Source organism: Ambystoma mexicanum, chromosome 1q (assembly GCF_040938575.1).
Source record: "Ambystoma mexicanum isolate Mex_15411 chromosome 1q, UKY_AmexF1_1, whole genome shotgun sequence".
NCBI lineage: Eukaryota > Metazoa > Chordata > Amphibia > Caudata > Ambystomatidae > Ambystoma > Ambystoma mexicanum.
The window spans coordinates 1353466585-1353486471 of record NC_090922.1 but is presented as its reverse complement, the minus strand read 5'-3'; the positions used below and the strand labels follow the sequence as shown (position 1 = coordinate 1353486471).

The 19887-nt window shown below is 50.2% G+C and overlaps 1 protein-coding gene across 1 annotated transcript in view; it reads right to left on the bottom strand.

Annotated features, from left to right (window-relative positions):
- The window catches only part of FAF1 (Fas associated factor 1), a 2829503-nt gene that overhangs the window by 784658 nt on the left and 2024958 nt on the right, over nt 1-19887 (bottom strand). The window contains exon 14 of the mRNA XM_069642220.1: nt 10154-10290. Within this exon, the coding sequence (XP_069498321.1) occupies nt 10154-10290 (137 nt within the window). The remainder of the gene's footprint in view (nt 1-10153; nt 10291-19887) is intronic.

The following is a 19887-nucleotide window of genomic DNA, read 5'->3' as shown; positions in this document are numbered from 1 at the left end:
CTGGCCACGTCCGTGGCCAGTAGACGTTGCACATTTCCCAGGATGGTCCTTATCCTTTCCTCCGACGGTGAGGCCGGCCGCGCCACTGTGTCGAGCTGTGCTCCCAGAAACAAGGCGACTTGCGACGGGACCAGGTGGGATTTTGGAAAGTTTATGGAGAACCCCAGGTCCGTGAGCAGCTGGACGGACTCCGCAGTGTGTTCCACGGCGAGCTCCCTTGTCCTTGCCCGTATGAGCCAGTCGTCCAGGTAGGGGTAGACGTGGATCCCCTGCAGGCGCAGCCACGCCACCACCGGTGCTAGGCACTTGGTGAACACCCTGGGCGCCGATTTTAATCCGAACGGGAGGGCCTTGAACTGGTAGTGCCGCCCTTTGACCACGAACCTGAGGAACTTTCGGTGCCTCTTTAGAATAGGGATGTGGAAGTAAACATCCTCCAAGTCCAACAACGACAGGAAATCGTCCTCCTCCAGCTGTCCCAGCACGTGCTGGAGGGTGACCATCCAGAACTTCTGTGCCTTGATGTATTTGTTTAGTCGTTGCAGGTCCAAGATGGGACGCCATCCTCCTGTCTTCTTCCTCACGAGGAAGTATCTTGAGTAAACTCCGGAGCCCCGAAGCCTCTTCGGGACGAGCTTGATGGCACCTTTCCTGAGCATCGCCCGTACTTCCAACAGCAGTTGAGGGACGCGACTTTCCTTCCTGACCACGGGAGGAATGCAGGGGCACCTCTTCTGGAACTCAAGGGCGTGCCCCAGGGCCAGGGCGTCCAGCACCCAATGGTCGGTGGAGATGGACTCCCACACGCCGACTAACTTCGTCAGCTGGCCTCCCACCGGGGTGCTTCGGCGGGGGCCCGACCCGACGGACGGTTCAATCTTGCTTGGAGGCCGCTTTGCCTCCTTGACCACCTTGGCGATGACGGTGGGATCCACCTGTCTTGCCGCGTCCCCTGTAGGCCTCCTGCGACGAAGACCTTGCCGCTTGACGGTAAGTAGAGGAGCTGCTGCCGGCTCCCTTGGAGGCACCCTGTCTGCCTCCGGAGCTCCGAAAGGACGGTCGTCGCTGTTGGAGCACACCCAGTACACGGGCCGTCTCCGTGTCCGTCTTGATCGCCTGAAGGGATTCATCAAACGCCTTGCCAAAAAGGTTGTTCCCATCGAAGTGCATGTCCAAAACCTTGGTCTGAATGCCCTGGCGGAAATCCATCGCCCTGAGCCATCCTCGTCGTCTCAGGCAAACGCTGTTGCCCAACTGACGGAAACCAGTGTCGGCGATGTCCGTAGCCACCGTAATAGCGTGGTCCGAGGCAATCTCACCTTCCTGCAAGATTTCCAGGGCCGCAGCCCTCTTGGCATCTGGAAGGAAGTCCAACAGAGGGGCGATCTTGAACCACAACTCCCTGTCGTAGCGGGCTACGATGGCCAGGGTGTTGGCTGCCTTGATGGTCGTCGCTGCAGATGAGATGACCCGTCGTCCCATCGCATCCAGTTTCCTACCCTCGCCGTCCAGAGGGGAGATTGAAGTCGCGGCCGATGCCCCCCCCCGCTTTCTTCTTGGCTGCCGCCGAAACGACCGAGTCCGGGGTAGGTTGCGCCCTAAGGCACAAGGGGGAAGCGTCGGAGACCCGGTACTTCATCTCGTACCGGTCCCCCTTCGCAGGAGCCGTGGCAGGGTTCTTGTGGAGGGCGAGCCCCTCATGCCAGATGTCATCAAGAAGCGGTACGGCGAGGACCGTCTTCCTTTTAGCCTCGTGTCGCTGGTAAAGGAACCCCTCCTTTTCCTCGGGGCAGAGCTGGAAGAGCTCGGATGCCCTGGAGATCATTGCATGGAAGGATCCAATCTCGTCGGGCGGGGACACCCGGGCAGGGGGCGACGGGGGACACGTCCCGTCGTCGCCTCCGTCGTCATCCGTACCTGTCGTAGTCGTGTCCATGCCTTTATCATCCCCGCGGGTAGTGGACCGGGGGGAAGGCAGAGAAGGCCGCAGAGGCGGGAGAGGAGGCCTAGGATGCGTCGTCCTCCTCTTAAGCGGTGGGCTCCCCGAAGGTCCTGGTTCCGGATCCTCCGTCGGGTCTGGCTCAGGCTCCTCCGTCGGGGGAAGGGGCAACCTAGTCCTTATCTCCGAGCATAAGGACTGGATGGCTGACAAAATGGCCGCCGAGGTGTCCTGCGGCGCCGGAAACGACGGGAGCGAGGGCTCTTGAGGAGCCTCGTCTGTGTCACTGTCGCCCTCGTCGTCGCCCTCGTCGGGATCCCTCCCGATGGGCTGGGTCTCCTCCACGACTTGGATGAGCTCCTCTTCAGAGGTCGTGTCTGTATCCACGAGAGGAGGCACCACCCTCTCTCCCCCTTTCCAATGAGGACTTCGTGGGTGTATTCTCGATGGGCCTGAAAGACGACTCCCTCCGCGGTGGCAGGGAGACTCTGGTACCTGAGGGCGCCTCCACTGGTGTAGCCTCCACAGGCAGAGCCAGGGCCGCGGCGACATCCTCAATCGGGGCCTTCACCTTCGGGGGAGGGTCGGAACCTCGCTCCCCCTCTGCCGGAGTCTTCGAGATCGACCGGGGCCTCTCCAGAAGCTTCGCCTGGTTCTTGGACTTCCTCTTACCCGAGCCAGAGCGTTGGCTCATGGTCGATGGTGCCGGGGAGGGTGTGCCCTGCCTGGCAGCCAAGGAGCCCGACCGTTCGGCGCTCACGGTCTCGCAGTGCTTAGCCTTTTGTTGGGCCCCCGTCGCCGGAGCACCCTCACAGGACTTAGAAGACCACTCAGACTACTTCTTCTTGCCTGGCGGGCTCTTACCTTCCAGCCAGTTGGCGAGACGGAGGTGGCGATCCTTCATGGTCCGCTCCGACATGTTTCCACAAAACGCGCAGTTCTTCTCCTTGTGCGTCTTGTCCTCATGGAGACAGTAGAGGCATAACGAACGCTCGTCCTCCTTGAAAACGTTCTGAAGCTGGCATCCAGGGCAGGTCCTGAATAGCTTCCCGGGCGTCGAGCTCCCTTTCTCCTGAGCCATGTTCGGGATAGGCCTCGGAACTTCTGGAATCCTCCAAAAGCGTAACTCGACGAAATCTTCACCCTTGAGGGGCGTAGAAAACTCCGAAACGTTTCCCTGTTGATCAGAAGTAGAAACGGTGGAGCTTGAGGCTCTTTTAACTGAAAAAATGAGAAAATCTCTTGAAAAAAGCGCAAAAACGCAGCAAAAGCTCGAGAGCTAAGCACGAGGACTCCCAACACTTGAACGTGCGGTAACAATCTGAGGATGGCTGCCAGGGGCGGGGCTTAGGGAGAGGGCAGTCATTGGCTGGTGGCAGTATGACCCAGAGACCAGTGATTGGTTACTACTGAGAAAGACAGATCAGAAACAAAACAGATACTGATTTTTTCTATACCGAGGATTCCCGGCCTGACGACGGGGAATATTCATGAGCATGTGAATACATGCCAGACCCCATGCTGGAGAATATTACTAAATGACTAACTTAATTGGAACAGTAAAGCCTTGGAGTGTTTTTGAGGCAGCACTTTTAGGTGCACTTAAACAAAATCTGTCTACAGAGAGTTCCTATTAGTCATTTTAAGATGGTTCTTTTGAAGGACTAGAAAATGTATTTTGAAGAAAGTCTTTTTCAGTAGGAGTCCTTTTGAGAGCAATCTCTCTTGCAAAATCTTCAATTGTTGTTTTAGGTCATGAATTGTGATATCAGAAAATATGCATTTATTTCATTAAGGTTAACAAGTGGCAATGACATTTACTTACAAGTTGCTACATAGTCCCCAAACTAGCCTACCTTGCCAAAACTTTGACAACTAAATCTTAAACCTTGACCATGAGCCCATAGTTTCTCCTGTTTACAAGAAAGGTACCAAAAACCTTTATTCCTCTGGACAATGAATAAATAAGTTGATTCTTCAACTTCATCTATAACCAGTGACAATAGATAAGGAACAAGTTACTTACCTGTAACTGTTGTTCTCCAGCATGGGTCTGGCATGGATTCCCATGCTCATGAATATTCCCCGTCGTCAGGCTGGGAATCCTCAGTAAAGAAAAAACCAGTATCAGTTTCGTTTCTGATCTGTCTTTCGTAGTAGTAACCAATCACTGGTCTCTGCGTCATACTGACCACAGCCAATGACTGCCCTCTACCTAAGCACCGCCTCTGGCAGCCATCTTCAGATTTGGTAGCACGTGAAGTGGCAGTATGACCAAGTGAAGAGCCGCAGAGGGGTAGGCGGGAGGGTTCGCATGTGAATCCATGCCAGACCCATGCTGGAGAACAACAGTTACAGGTAAGTAACTTGTTCCTTCTCCAGCATGGGGTCTGGCATGGATTCACATGCTCATGAATAAAGAATACATAGCAGTACACACATGCACAACCACGGGAGGTGGCAAAGGCTCAACATTAAGCATCACATCAAACTCAACATTAAGCATCTTACCTCCTCACCAGGCTCACCTCAGGCGAACAGGTTGCGCAGCACTGCTTGGCCGACCCTGGACTCCTCCCTGGAATCCCGATCGACGCAGTAGAATTTCGTGAAGGTGTGCGTCAACCTCCACGTAGCAGCCCTACATATGTCCAGCAGGGGCACACCAGAAAGGAACGCCGTGGTAGCTGCGATCGCTCTGGTGGAATGGGCTCTCGGACGGCCAGGCAGCGGTCGGTTTGCCAACCGATGACAGTACATGATACAGCCGGAGAGCCATCTGGAAATGGAAGCCTTCGAGAGAGCCTTCCCCTGATTGACAGGTCCAAAGTTCACAAAGAGTTGTGACGTCTTCCGAAAACACTTCGTGCGGTCCACGTAGAACTTCAGCGCTCTAGCCACATCCAGCGAGTGCAAAGTCCTCTCAGCCGGCGACGGGAACAACACAGGCAACACCAAGGGTTCGTTGAGATGGAAGTCCGACGGTACCTTGGGCATGAAGGGGGGTGCGTCCTGAGCACTACCCTCGTGTCGTGAAAAGTCAAGTACGGGGCCTTGCAGGAAAGGGCCTGGATCTCTCCCACCCGTCGTGCGGAGGTGATGGCCACAAGAAACGCTGTTTTCCACGACAGAAACTTCAACGGGGCAGAGTGCAGAGGCTCGAACGGAGGTCCCATGAGCTTGGTCAGCACCACGTTGAGCTCCCACGCCGGGGCCGGAGCCTTCACCGGCGGGAACGATCTGAACAGTCCCTTCATGAACTCTTTCACCAGACGATGAGACCACAAGGACGTCCGCCCCGTGGTTCTGGTGTATCGGGAAATCGCAGAAAGATGAATCTTGATGGACGCGTGTGCCAGTCCAGCTTTGGCCAGCGTCAGCAGGTACGGCAGTACCTGGGGAGCCGTAATCCGTAGAGGGTTAATCTTCTGTGCGTGGCACCAGACAGAGAACCTCTTCCATTTGTGTCCGTAGCATTTAAGAGTCAAGGACGCCCTGGCCTTTGCAAGAACCTCTCTGCAGTCGGCCGGTATGTCGTATCCCCCAAACTCTAGCTCTGCAGGAGCCAGGCCTGCAAGTTCAGCGATTTCGGGTCGTGGTGGAGGATGGCGCCTCCTTCCCTGGAGAGTAGATCCGCGTCCACCGGCAGCTTGATTGGCGGGGACGTTGACAAGTCCAGAAGGTCCGGGAACCATATCTGCTTCGGCCACGCAGGTGCGACGAGGATCATCCTGCACCGTGACCTCTTGAGCTGGTTGACGAGCCGGATTAGCAGTGGCAAAGGAGGGAACGCGTAGAGGAACAGGCCCTCCCAGGGGAACGAGAAAGCATCGCCCATGCTCCTCGCCTGGGGAAACCTGCTGGCGAACCTCCGGCACTTGGAGTTCGTCGCCGTCGTGAACAGGTCGATCTGGGGTGTGCCCCACCGTCGGAAGAGGCGATCCACTAGATTCTGCCATAGTTCCCACTTGTGGCACGAGCGCAGCTCCCTGCTGAGTGAGTCGGCGATGGTGTTTTTTATCCCTGCCAGATGAAACCGCACCAGAAACATCCTTTGGGCGACGGCCCAATGCCACAGGTCCTGCGCCTCCTTGGACAGTGCTGGGGACCTGGTTCCGCCCTGTTTCCTGATGTAAAACATGGTGGTGGTGTTGTCGGTGAAGATCCTCACCACCTTGCCCTTGAGGGACGGAAGGAAGGACCTGAGGGCCCAGAACACTGCACGGAGCTCCAGGACGTTGATATGGAGGGACTTCTCCGTCGGGAGCCAAAGGCCTCTCGCGTGCAGATTTTCGGTGTGCGCTCCCCACCCTTCCAGGGAGGCATCCGTGGTCACTGTCTCCTGGTGGTCTGGAAGTCCATGCCCGCCGTCAGATGCGCGCGGGTGCCCCACCACCGGACCGCTCGGCGGAAACTCTCGTCGAGTGTGATCCTCTCCTCGAAGCCGCCCGTCGTTTGGATCCAGCGCGCGTCCAGGAACTCCTGCAACGGGCGCATCCGGAGCCTGCACATGGGAATGAGGTAGATGCAAGAAGACATCATTCCGAGGAGGGACTTGATGGACCTCACCTTGGCCGCGTCGGAAGCCAACATCCGCTGTACCTTGCCCAGGATGGACCTGGTCCTTTCCTCCGACGGGGAGGCCAGAAGGGACACTGTCGAGCTTCGCTCCCAGAAACAGTGCGTTTTGCGCGGGTACCAGGTGGGACTTGGCGTAGATCACGGAGAATCCCAGGTCCGTGAGAAGTTGGACGGTCCTTGCCGTGTGCTCCACGGCGAGCTCCCTCGTCTTGGCTCGGATGAGCCAGTCGTCCAGGTAGGGGTAGACGTGGATCCCCTCGCGGCGCAGCTGCGCCGCCACCGGTGCAAGGCACTTGGTGAATACCCTAGGTGCCAACCGTAGCCCGAAGGGGAGGGCTTTGAACTGGTAGTGACGCCCTTGCACCACAAACCTGAGGAATTTTCAGTGCCCCTTTAGGATGGGAATATGGAAGTAGGCATCCTCCAAATCCAAAGACGACAGGAAGTCTCCTTCCTCCAGCTGACCCAGGACGTGCTGGAGGGTGACCATCCGGAACTTCTGCGCCTTGATGAATTTGTTCAGACGTCGCAGGTCTAGGATGGGGCGCCATCCTCCCGTCTTCTTCTTCACGAGGAAGTATCTCGAGTAAACTCCGGAGCCCCGAAGCCTCTTTGGGACGAGTTCGATGGCGCCCTTCCTGAGCATCGCCCTTACCTCCAGGGGAAGCTGAGGGACGTGAAGCTCTTTCCTGGCCACGGGGGGGACGCGCGGGCACCTTCTTTGAAACTCGAGCGCGTGGCCCCGGGCTAAGGCGTTCAGCACCCAACGGTCGGTGGAGATGGACTCCCACACGCTGACGAAGCTCGCCAGCCGGCCTCCCACCGGGGTGCATCGGTGGGGGCCCGACCCCATGGTCTGTCCAATCCTGTTTCGACGAGGCTTTGCCGCCTTGACCTCCTTGGCGACGACGGCGGGGTCCGCCGGACTTGCCTCGTCCTCTGTAGGCCTCCTGAGACGACGAGCGGGCCGCTTGACGGTAGGTGGAGAAACCGCCGCCGGAACCTTTGGAGGCGCCCTTGCCTCCGCTGCTCCGAAAGGGCGCCCGTCGTTGCTGCAGAACCCCAAGGGCCCGGGCCGTCTCAGTGTCCGCTTTAATGGCCTGAAGGGAATGTCCACTGTTTTCCCAAACAGGTTGTTCCCATCGGCATGTCCAGGACTCTGGTCTGCACGTCTTGACGGAAGTCCGTAGCCTTGAGCCATCCACGCCGCCTAAGGCACACGCCGTTGCCCAACTGGCGAAACCCAGTGTCGGCGATGTCCGTCGCAATAGTGATGGCGTGGTCCGACGCCACCTCACCTTCCTGTAGGATCTCCAGGGCATCCGCCCTCTTGTCGTCCGGTAGGAAGTCCAGCAGGGGAGCCAGTTTGTACCATAGCTCCCTGTCGTAGCGGGCCATGATAGCCAAGGCGTTGGCCGCTTTAATCGTCGTCGCTGCAGACGAGATGACCCTGCGTCCCATAGTGTCCAATTTCTTTCCCTCGCCGTCCGGTGGGGAAGTCGATGTGGAGGCCGCACCCCCCCCCCGCTTTCTTCCTGGCTGCCGCGGAGACGACGGAGTCCGGGGTAGGCTGCGCCCAGAGGCACAGGGGGGCCGCGTCCGGGACCCGGTACTACTTCTCGTACCGGTCTCTTCTAGCTGGCGTAGTGGAAGGGTACTTGAGGAGGGCGAGGCCCTCATCCCAAATGTCGTCCAGTAGAGGCACCGCGAGGACCGTCTTCCTCTTGGCCTCGCGCCGTTGATAAAGGAATCCTTCCTTTTTCTTCTCCTCAGGGCAGAGTTGGAAAAGCTCGGATGCCCTGGCGATCATGGAGTGGAACGAACCAATCTCGTCGAGCGGAGAAGCCCTGGTGGGAGGTGACGACGGTAGATCCTCGTCGTATACCTCGTCGTCCGTACCCGTCGCTGCCGTGTCAGTCCCCGTATCATCCCCTCGGGTGGACGGGGAGGAGGGCTGGACGGTGCGCGACGGCTGAAAAGGAGGTGCAGGGTGAATCCTTCTTTTCTTGGGCAGGGGAACGCCAGAAGGTCCCAGTTCAGGCTCCCCCGACGGGAGAGGTTCCTCCGTCGGCAACGGTAGTCTCGTCCTTATCTCTGAGCATAAGGACTGTATAGCCAACAAAATGGCCGCCGAGTTGTCTCTTGCGGCGCTGGCAGAGGGGAATCCGACGGGCGATCAGGGGCCCCGTCGGCATCCTCGACGATGTCGTCACCTGCGTCGGGATCCATCCCGACGGGCCGGTCTTCTTCCACGCCAAGGCCGTGGCTTAAGACCTCGATCAGCTCTTCCTCCGAGGTTGAAGCTGAATCTACGACGACGCCCTGCCCCCCCTTCTTCCCCGCCGGAGATTTCACGGGGGTCCTATCGATGGGCACAAAAGAGGACTCCCTCCGAGGTGGCAGGGAGACTCTGAGCCCCGAGGTCGCCACCACTGGTGTAGCCTCCACAGGCTGAGCCAGGGTCACCGCGACAGTATCGATAGAGGGCTTGGCCGGATGGATTAAGGCCTTCACCACCTTAGGTGCGCTCACCGCCTTATCCTTGAGGGGGGGGACACTGCCTCGCTCCCCCTCCGATGGGGCCTTCGAGCTCGACCGGGGCCTCTCCAGGAGCTTTGCCGGGTGCTCGCCCTTCCTCTTACCCGACCCAGAGCGTTGGCTCGTGGTTGATGGTGCCGGGGAGGGTGCGCCCTGCCTGGCGCCCGTAGAGGCCGACCGTTTGGCGCTCCCGGTGCCAGCGGACTCGCGGTGCTTGGCCTTGTGTTGGACCCCCGTCGCCCAGGCGCCCTCAAAGGTCTTAGAAGACCGCTCGGATTTCTTCCTCTTCTTCTCGCCTGACAGGCTCTTCCCTTCCAGCCAGTTGGCGAGACGTTGATGGCGGTCCTTCATGGTCCGCTCTGACATATTGCCGCAAAACGCACAGTCCTTCTCCACGTGCGTCTTGTCCTCATGTAAGCAGTAGAGACAAAAGGAGTGCTCGTCCTCCTTAAAGACGTTCTGCAGCTGGCATCCAGGGCAGACCCTGAACAGCTTTCCGGGCATCGAGCTTCCATTCTCCTGGGCCATGTCCGGGCCTGAGAAGCTTCTGGAGTCCTCCAAAGCGTAGCTCGACGAAATCTTCACCCTTGAGGGGAGCAGACGAATCCGACACGGGTCCCCGTTGATCGGATCGAGAGTCGGTGGAGCTTGAGGCTCTTTTGACCGAAAAAACGAAGTTTTTGAGCACAAAACGTGAAAAAATAGCACTAACGCTCGAGAGCAATAGCATGAGGATCCCAACACATGAACGTGCGGTAAAAATCTGAATATGGCTGCCAGAGGCGGTGCTTAGGTAGAGGGCAGTCATTGGCTGTGGTCAGTATGACGCAGAGACCAGTGATTGGTTACTACTACGAAAGACAGATCAGAAACGAAACTGATACTGGTTTTTTCTTTACCGAGGATTCCCAGCCTGACGACGGGGAATATTCATGAGCATGTGAATCCATGCCAGACCCCATGCTGGAGAACTATATAAAATGTAAGAGTTTAAAATTGAGGGGGGAGAGAGGTTGTCAAACATGAGGAAAGTTATAAAAAGGAATACAAAAAAGGCACATATAACACTGCTCATCCGTGTTTAAATAACTGTACCTTGTATAACATTTAGCACCTCGTTAGATGATCTTTTTCCCATGATTATGAGGAAAAGTGGAAATTGATCTGTCTTCTGAGTTCGCACAGTTTGGGCAACAACACTCCCAAAATGTCTTGTACACATTGTGAGAAACCTGGAAACAAATGAAAAACAAAAACATATTGATAACACAAGAAGTAGTTATTTGATATGCCAGGTAGTTTTATGAAAATATAAATATTTAATTCAAATGACATTTCACCACCCACAAGGCAATGCTGTAAAGAAATTAGAGTAACGTTTGCCTTCATTTCTGATGCATTTTGTACCCGCTTTCACTTCCAACTTCAGTTTCCACTTGAAGACTGTTTCAATATTTCCTTTCACTTTCTTGCTGGATTTCAGCAGGTTTCTTTCCACTGTGATGCTTTCAATTTATCAAGTTATGAGTTCTTCCTAGTTTCTCTGCAAATACAAGTTTCATTCTTATCGCATGTCGGTTGATATATTTTTTACTTCTCAAGAAACCATTTTCTTTCATTGTGTTTTCTTTCTAGTGTTAATTTCCACCCCTTCCCTGAATATTAGTTTCCTTGCCTGACTCTTACAAACTAGATTACAATACAGTTTACGCATTATCACATCACCCGAGTGTCTACATTTTCTAGCTGTTACTTTCATTCTTTCCCTTTCAATTGTACTGCCATCTTCTGAAAGATTGAAGGTTCCTCTACATCCTTCCAATGTAAAAAATAGATAATTACATAACTAAAATCACAGTCTGCAGGTTGATATTTATTATGGAATGACCAGCTTTGTAAAATGATACCACTAAGCATTGCCCAGTGGCTCTGAACTGGAGGTGATCCTTCCATGGAAGGCTGCTAGGTAGCTTTGTGGCTTATGTGGCTTAACTGAAATGGCCTCTGCAATCTTTGGCTCTCACCATGTTTCAGACTACCCTCCCATCAGGCATAGCCAAGTTAGCCAGTGGTGAGGGATGAAGGGAGATGTAGTCTAAAACATCTATAGAGCTGCAGGTTAGCAAACCACGGCCTAGTCTGTAGAGGGTTTAGAAACCTTTCAATGAGCACATTTTATTTTTTAAATTTGACATTTAGCAGAAGTATACAGCACTTGGCAGATGTTCATTTCACGTAATTACATCTCACTAATTCCAATAGCTTTAGCAGGATGAAAGGCAGGGCCTGGTCCGTTAGGATTCTAACTGATAAACAGATCTCAGGAGCAAATGCTTAGCTCACTGAGCTAACTGGCTGAACACAGTCCTTAGAATAACAGAAACCTTCAAGGGTATTCTTGAATGACTGGGATACCCAAAACCTAAATCTATGCAGAGATTTTCTAAAAAACTCGAACAGAAATGAAGTACAATGGTATTGGCTGCGGACTGCAAAAAACAGCATGTCGTAGAGAGGGTGGTGACTGAGGAAGAAAGGTGTTGAAATAAAGCCACTTACAAATCTACGTAATTAATTCATCTTTTATAACATGCTTAATACCGGAGACCAGTGTGGGAGAAGGAGACCGGGATTGGAACCTGTTGTTGCTGTGGTTTGTCTTGCTTCAGAGAAAAGCGTATTGCAGCAGAGCTATCCACACGTCCCTCCCTACTTAAAGGAATGTTGACACAGCTCAAGTATTCAGAGTGTTCCATACATTTCCATTGTTATGTTTTCTTAAAAGGGAAAAAATACTGATTTTCCTATTTATGTTTCCATCAGGCGTCACTTAAAACACTGGTGGTCAGTATGAAATTGTCCAGGAAGTAGCCCATACCATCATTGTTCGTTCGTGTAAGGTAGTGTAGGAAAGCTCTACCCAAAGACATAGAAGCTGCATCATGACGGAATGGCAGTCACACTGGAGAAAACTAGATGTTTTTCTTCATCATCTGCCTTAAACACACATGTGCTTAACCAACCGCCTTGAGGCTCTGCAGACTAAACACAATACAACCTGCATGAGGATCTCTGAATACATATACTTGTGTAGAGGAGGTCCCAAATAAAGCCTGTACTCCAGTCGCCCATTTTGAAGTACCAGGAACGTTCACACCGAAATACGTAACGCATGAGGAGCAAATAAACCAGCAGAGAGCATCAGCAGGGCTCTGCCCAGTGCCCATCAGAAGAACAATACCTATTGAGGTACCAATAACCAGACAACCATGGGCAGTAAGGTACCCATTGAGAAAACCCTACCAGCAAAAGAGACAAAATTAAGATTGTTGAAGTACTATACAGGAAGAAACCAAAAGGTCCTTAATGGAAGACGAAATGGTGACGTCACAAGTGATTGGACTAACACACCCATAGAAGATATGACGACCCAAGGATGACACAAAGAGACGAAATGCCATGCATAAAGATGTCGTAAACCTATAAGAAGAAAGCGACGTTAGAATACAAAGAAGCTTAATGTTGTAAGCAGGATGAAGATATTCAACCAGCTAACACCTGTAAATATGCTTGTAACCACAAGAAAGCTAAGAAAATAGTGTGGTTTGCTATGCTTAGTAGAAGATAGACCACGGCAAGCGCCACATATACATATCTACCTCAAAACAAAGCACATTGTATAAGTGCGAGTCCACTTTGCACTAAAAAGCAGAACCGACCCAGGTCACTATAGGCCAAACGAAAGAAGATTCATATTCTAGCAGACACAAGGAAAGAAAGCTGACTCAAAACTCGGCAGAGGCAGCTTGTGCCAGGGAAGCTAAAGTCACATTGATAGAAGCCATGAGCAGTAGCTACTTTTAATTGAAGCTAAGAACAGAATAGCTTGCCTCTGAAGAATCGAGATAAGAAGGCAGATGGCGGGTGAAACGAAATCAAATACACAAATTGAAAGACACAAGGCAAATCCATGGTGTGGTAGCACGTGACCACCCGAGCTAAAAGAGGCACTGATTCACACCTACGGTTGGCACTCGCCCAGACAGAGATATCGGAACTTTTTCGAGACAAGGAGATGCAGTTTTGAGGCCAACCAAAGTGTACCAATTGACACATAGCCCATAAAGTGGTGATTGATTGAAGGAAGGCTGGGTGAATTGGGAGAAAATGGTGTAGTTCACAATGTGGTAGTTAACATAAGTGACTTCCTTACGCGTAACTTTTACGCTATTTTCCAACGCACTTACCTTATCTATAGGACTTTGACCATTCCAATATGGAGGTCATCGTAGGTGATAGATTTCACCATTGTTTCCGTGCGGCGGTCACATGACCGTATTTGCACGTGATGTGACACGAATGGAGATGCTCTGTAACTGCTTTTCTTTTTAAATTCTATGATGTGCAAGCCGCATTTGGATTTTAAAGGTCTGAGGAAGCCTGAGCATTCAGGCGGAACGCGTGACCATCTTCCACACGTGGGGTGAGTGTTTTGTTCAACCTTATGGCTGTCACAGAGGCGAATGATTTCACCTCTGCGTTTTGTAATGTGCTATATTAAGTACCAATAAATATGATATTTTAAATAGCTAGGTCTTGTGTGCTGGAGTATTTTCTACACATGCCCAATGGGTGGTTTTTTGCAGTGTTACAACCGCGCAGGGGCTTGTGTGTTTTTCTCATACATATATATATATATATACATATATATATATATATATATATATGTATATATATATGTATATATAGTAGAACAGTAGAGGCAACAAAACCGCACTCCAAACGTGAGGTACTGCAATTCCCAACAAAAAATAAACCAACTAGGATCTAAGTAAAGAAAACGAGTTTAATTATGGTAAAAAATGGCAAAACACACACAGCCAGGGGACCGGGAAAACAATCACCATACATATTGCAGTGTATTCCCTCTCCCATTTTGCTCCACAAGTCAGCAGCTATGCCGTGAAGCCAGGGCGGCCATATTGGACTGGATTAAAGTCCCACATATACCCATAGTAAAGTAAATTTGGTATAGCAGTATAGTAAGTACATTGCACATTAAAATAATTATGGAAACATGTTTAAAATGTCACAAAGATGAGAAGTATATATATACATATATATATATATATATATATATATATACATATATATATATATATATATATATAGGACACCCGAGAAGAGAGGTTACCGGGGGAGACGCCCGAGAAGTGAGAGGATTCGCCTTATTCCTACACTAATATAGCGGCTAGAAGAAATGTGTTCCCACGAGTCCCACATAATGGGGAATGATTAGGCTACCACAATGTTTAAAGACGTTGTGACAGGGGTACGTTTACACTCCATGAAGGGGTAATGATTATAGGCAGAGATATTTGTATCCAGCTGGTGTCCGTCTAATCTGTCAAGCGTCTGTCTTACATGTTTTGTTGTGATGTCATTTGTGAAAATATTTTTTTAAAGAAAAGTGATTAAAAATGTGCGCGATTCAATAACTGAGATGGAATCACACACGAAATGATGTTTTTGAATAAATTAGAATATATAACATTTTTTTGAAAATTTGGATTCGAGCTTGCAGTGTTTGGTGCTCGCTCATATTGGCAGAAGTTGTTTAAACCGCACAAAAGCATTGACAAGTGTTGTATAAGAGGAAAGGAAACAGACTTAAGCATGGAGGACATGACTCCATTAGCACACTTATGCAAGCAGTTGCCAAAACATGCACCCAAGCTAAAGCAGTATAGTACCGACTGGGTTAAAGGTACCGCCCACAAGATGTTCATGCCATGGCCACAAAGTGGGTCTTTATCTAAAGCCGTCTTACAACATATTTGCATGCCACATATACAGGCAAGAAGTTAGAAAAACGCCTTGCTGTTCTGGAGTTGTGGAAAATGTACGAGCAGGTAAAGGAGGAAGAGCCGCCAAAAGATTGGATACTTACTGTATGCACAGAGGGGGGTGAGACACCTACCGTGCCACCTAACCCGCCTGAAACAAAAATTGAAGAAAGTACGTGCAAGGGATTATACCCATTGAGGGAACTTAAAGCAGCCACGGGGTACAGCAACCCCGCATATGAGTCACCTACACATAGTAGTGACGAAAATCAAGGGAAGGAGAAGAACAAGAATATTACCTCTGCAGTCCCAAGGGACAAGGGGAGACGCAAAAATGAAAGGAAAGCTCAGGCACAGACAAGTGCATCTCTCGACAAAGAGAGAGAAGGGAAGAGATGGAAGGGGAGTGAAGACAGAACTGATGAGATAGCATTTGCGAAAAACAAATGGATGGGAAGACACATTTTATTGAAATTCGATGGTAAAGGCATTGAAGACGCAAGACAAAAGGCGAGGTTAGATGAGACACAGAGAAAGGGGAAAGAAAAGGAGTTAAGAGACAAAAGGATAAGAAGGAAAGACGGACACAGGTGAGAACAGCTATATCGCGAAGAGCAAGAAAAACAGCTCGATCGCAACCCAAGAGCAGCCTACAATCAAGACAGACAGAAACAGCAAAGGTTAGAAGAGCAAAGGAGACGTGAAAAAAGAATAAAAGACGAAGCGATGAGGAAAATCAAAGGGCAGATGAACATAGAAATGAAAAGAGAAAGGAAGAAGATAGGGTCCGAGAAGAGGCGAGGAAATTCAAAGAATTTGATGACGATGTCGAACGCAAGCGAAGACAGAGAGCACGTGATCTTGAGTACTTGGAGAGGGAGTTTAAAAAACCCGATCCAGTTGTAGAATGGGAAGACATCGTAGAAGTCTTTCCTGCGTACAATTCAGTACCAGGCACGTCTAGGACAAATATCCCAGATGACTTCGACACCAGAAGCATCGGAGAAACGATCGATAGAATATATGATGAAATGGGGGTAGAACAAATACCCCAAGGGGAGGGGGAAGACGGGCGCCAACAGAGCACTCAGCTATACGACACTGAGGATGTCACCCGAAGTAGTGGGAATAGAGAACTATGTCTGGACAGATTAGAAATCAGTAGAAACAATGAAGACACAAGAAGTTGCGTGAATTGGGGACAAACAGCATGAGGAAAACGAAGAAGGGAGGCAGAGCGAAAGACTCCTCCCAAGGGAAAAAGGGATACGGTGGTTAGACACTAGTGAATCTGCACCGGTGGCATCAGAGTCAGCCATGCAGTCTGACCGACATGAAAGAGTATCTCATGGTCAGAGGGGGGTGTCTTCACCTCCCTATGAAGACAGACGGCGATGCGGGAATATTACCCCTGCAATAGACAGAAGAACAAAGAGACGAGAAAGAGGGCTACACATTCCAATTTCCGCTACTAGAGAAAGTGCAAGTGAGACCACAATATATTCCATGGCCACACATGGATCAAGAGAACTTGAAAAACAAGCTTCCAACGCTGACATCGGTAGCTGGAAAATGGATACACAAGTTAGAAAAAATGACAGGAGGTAACACGTTAGCTATAGGGGACATTAAGGGCCTCCTAATCGCCATACTTGGTGAGAGAGCAGACGATATGTGGGCACGAGCAGGCTACCCTGGCATAAGCACAATTAATACTGCGCATGACGGAGCGCCATTTAACAATTGTAGAGCAGCAGTATGGAAAGCGCTGCGAGTACTTTACCCAGATACTACCAATATGGGAGCCATAATGACACGAAAAATGAAGGATTCTGAGGATCCGTTAATTTATATACAGAATTTCCAAGACGCGTGGGTGCTCGAAACGCATGAAACTTGGACGAAATCAATACCTGTGTTTTACCATATATTGTGCCAAGGGTTGCCAGAACCGGTGCAGAAACAACTCAAGAAATTGGAAGGAATTGAGGCTAAACCTTGGGCTGAAATACAGTTGACTATCGCACATTATTGTAGACTGCTGCAGGAAAAGAATCGCAAAAAGGAGGCAACTCGAAATGGAGAGGAAACGAAATTGGTGCAGAAGAAACTATCAAAGTATGCTCTTGAAGGAGCCATGCTAATTAGCACAGCTGAACAAAGCATGCAGCAGGTGGCTAGTCCACAACAGAATAATCAGGGTAACGTAGGGTTTTACCCATGGGGAAGAGGATGGCAGAGCAATCAGGGAGGATTCCAAAATAACCAGGGAGGATTCCAAAACATGCAAAATGGAAACCCGGATATGTCAAATGGGCAAATGATCCGACCACCACCAGTATGTTGGCTGTGTGGAATGACAGAGCATTTGGCGCGCACATGCAGAAATCAAGGCATGATACAGAACGGCCAAGGAACGGGAGCAGGCATGGCGAATCCACCTGCAGTTTCACAACGGGCGTTGCACAGAATCACACGGTACAACAACAAGCGCCAGGAGTGCAACAAGGAGCGCAACCACTGAGCATGGGGAATTTTCCACAAGGACAATCCCAACAGGCACCGTTGCAAGTGTCATAGGCAATGAGCACAGAGCAGACTCCAAACCCTAGAAGGGGAAGTAACATTGGGAATGGGGGAAATCCACACGTACACAGTGGCCCAAATTTGTATATGAACTAGGACAGCTCAATGGGAACCCTGATGTGCTCTATCCTATCAGTGAAACCAGACCCTCACAAGGAACCTAGGGTGGATGTCGTTATAGGGGGTAAATAATATTCCTTCCTAGTGGACACGGGTGCAACACGCTCGTGCATACGTGAAGTTTTCCTTGTCCAGTGAGGCCATAGATACTCAGAGTTTTACAGGAGCTCATAGTCGAGTTCCCTTTACAAACACACTCCCAGTCTCCATAGGAGAGTGGGAAATGAATGTACCTTTACTATATTCACGTCAGACCCCAGTAAACATTTTGGGTCGAGACTTAATGACAAAGTTGAACATGACAATTTCGTTCGCGGAGGAGGGCCTACTCCAGAAATGCACTACTCAAATGTATGTGAAATGATTAGAGAATACTCAGGACACATAGCCATGAGGGCCATACTAGCAGAGCCAAAAATGTTCGCATATGGCCTGCTTGTGCTTATGGCGGGATTGCCAGGCCTTGAAGGCAAAACCATGAGAACCCCTGATGAGGTCTTATTCAGACTAAGAATACCGATGCATGAGGAGGGGGGACAAGTATTTCCCTTGATGATACACAGCTGCAGTGCGAGGGAAAGTGGTTTTGGTTGACAGTTACGATGATGAAGGCAGACAATGGTGCGTGATTATCGTAATCTAAGAAGGATATCGAGTGACTGACGTCACCGATGATGATCTGTTTGAAGAACAAGCAGAGATGGAAGAGACAATGGCAGACGTAAGTCTCACCTTTCTGGTGAAGATGAATAAAAGAGAAGTACCACAGAGAATGATGTTGGCACTAAAATGTCCTGAATATTTTAATGACAATATAATTAAAATGTGCCTGTCTCAGTGTAGAATACTGGACCCTACGACGTGGGTCTCTTGAAGACAGTTGGAGAAGTAAGGATTAAACTAAAACTAGGAGCAATTCCACCCAATGCACGACAATATCCCATGTCCAGAGAGGCAGATGAAGGGATTTCTAAGACAATTTCTGCCATGTTGGACCAGGGCATCTTAGTGATGTCAGAGTCAACATGTAATACGTCAGTGTATCCTGTCAAAAAATCTAAGGAGGGTATTGGCGTTTTAACTCAGGATTTACGCCCAATAAATGATATTGTTGAGGCTGAGATCCCTTTAGTCCCTAACCTGGCTACAATTCTATGTAATCTACCCATTGAGGCAAAATATTTCACGGTGATTGAATTGAAAAATGCATTTTTCTCAATCCCGTTGCATCGTGACTCACAAGATCTGACTTCATTCACGTTCAGACAAATGCATCTGAAAAGCACAAGGCTGCCACAGGGATACTATGAGTCTCTGTCCATTTTCAACAGAGTCCTGCAGATGGATTTGAGCACTAGAAAGTGTCATCTTACAATATGTGGATGACATCCTAATTTGCAGCATTACAGAAGAGCAATGCAGGCACGATTCTGTTCAGCTATTGACTATATTGGCTGAGAAAGGAAATAAAGTTGACAAGATAAAGTTACAATGTTGTCAACAAGAAGTGCTGTACATAGGCCAGCTGATCTCGCATGAAGAAAAGAAAGTGACCCCAGAAAGGGCTGAAGCCATATTGAACACGGCTAAACCACACACGATAAAGCAAATGCAGAGATTTTTAGGCCTATGCAACTATGTTAGGGCATGGGTTTTCGATTACAGCTCTTATACTAAACCTTTACTTCAGACCCTAAAGAAGGCCCAAGTGACGAAAGAAAAGATTGAATGGTCAGAGGCCATGGAGGAAGGGTTTGCTGAACTCAAGAGAGCGATTTGTACAGCTCCAGTTCTCAGAATTCCCAATTATGCAGAGGAATTGTTCCTGTTTTCACACACAGATGGCAGCGTCATGACGGCAGTGCTCGCTCAAAGAACCTCCTTGGGGTACAAGCCCCTGGCATACTACAGTGGGAATCTGGACCCAGTAATGAGAGGTCATTTTCCCTGCGAAGAAAGTTTAGCTGCCGCAGCGTTCCCCATAGAGAAGGTGACAACCATTGTAATGGGATTCTCCATGACGTTGTACGCAGAGCACTCATTATTTGCCATTCTAGAGAAATCAAAGGGCACATTGACATCTCAGAGAGCTTCTGCTTATGAAGTGATCATATCAAACCCATCGATTAAAAAAGTCTGATGTAAGATAGTAAACCCAGCTATGTTCATTGCAGAGCCAGTCACTGATAGAGAGCCGATACATCACTGCGCAAATTACAAAGAATTCTATGATGAAATCCCCAGGGCGAAAGAAAATGCCTTGGCAGGAGGAGAGAT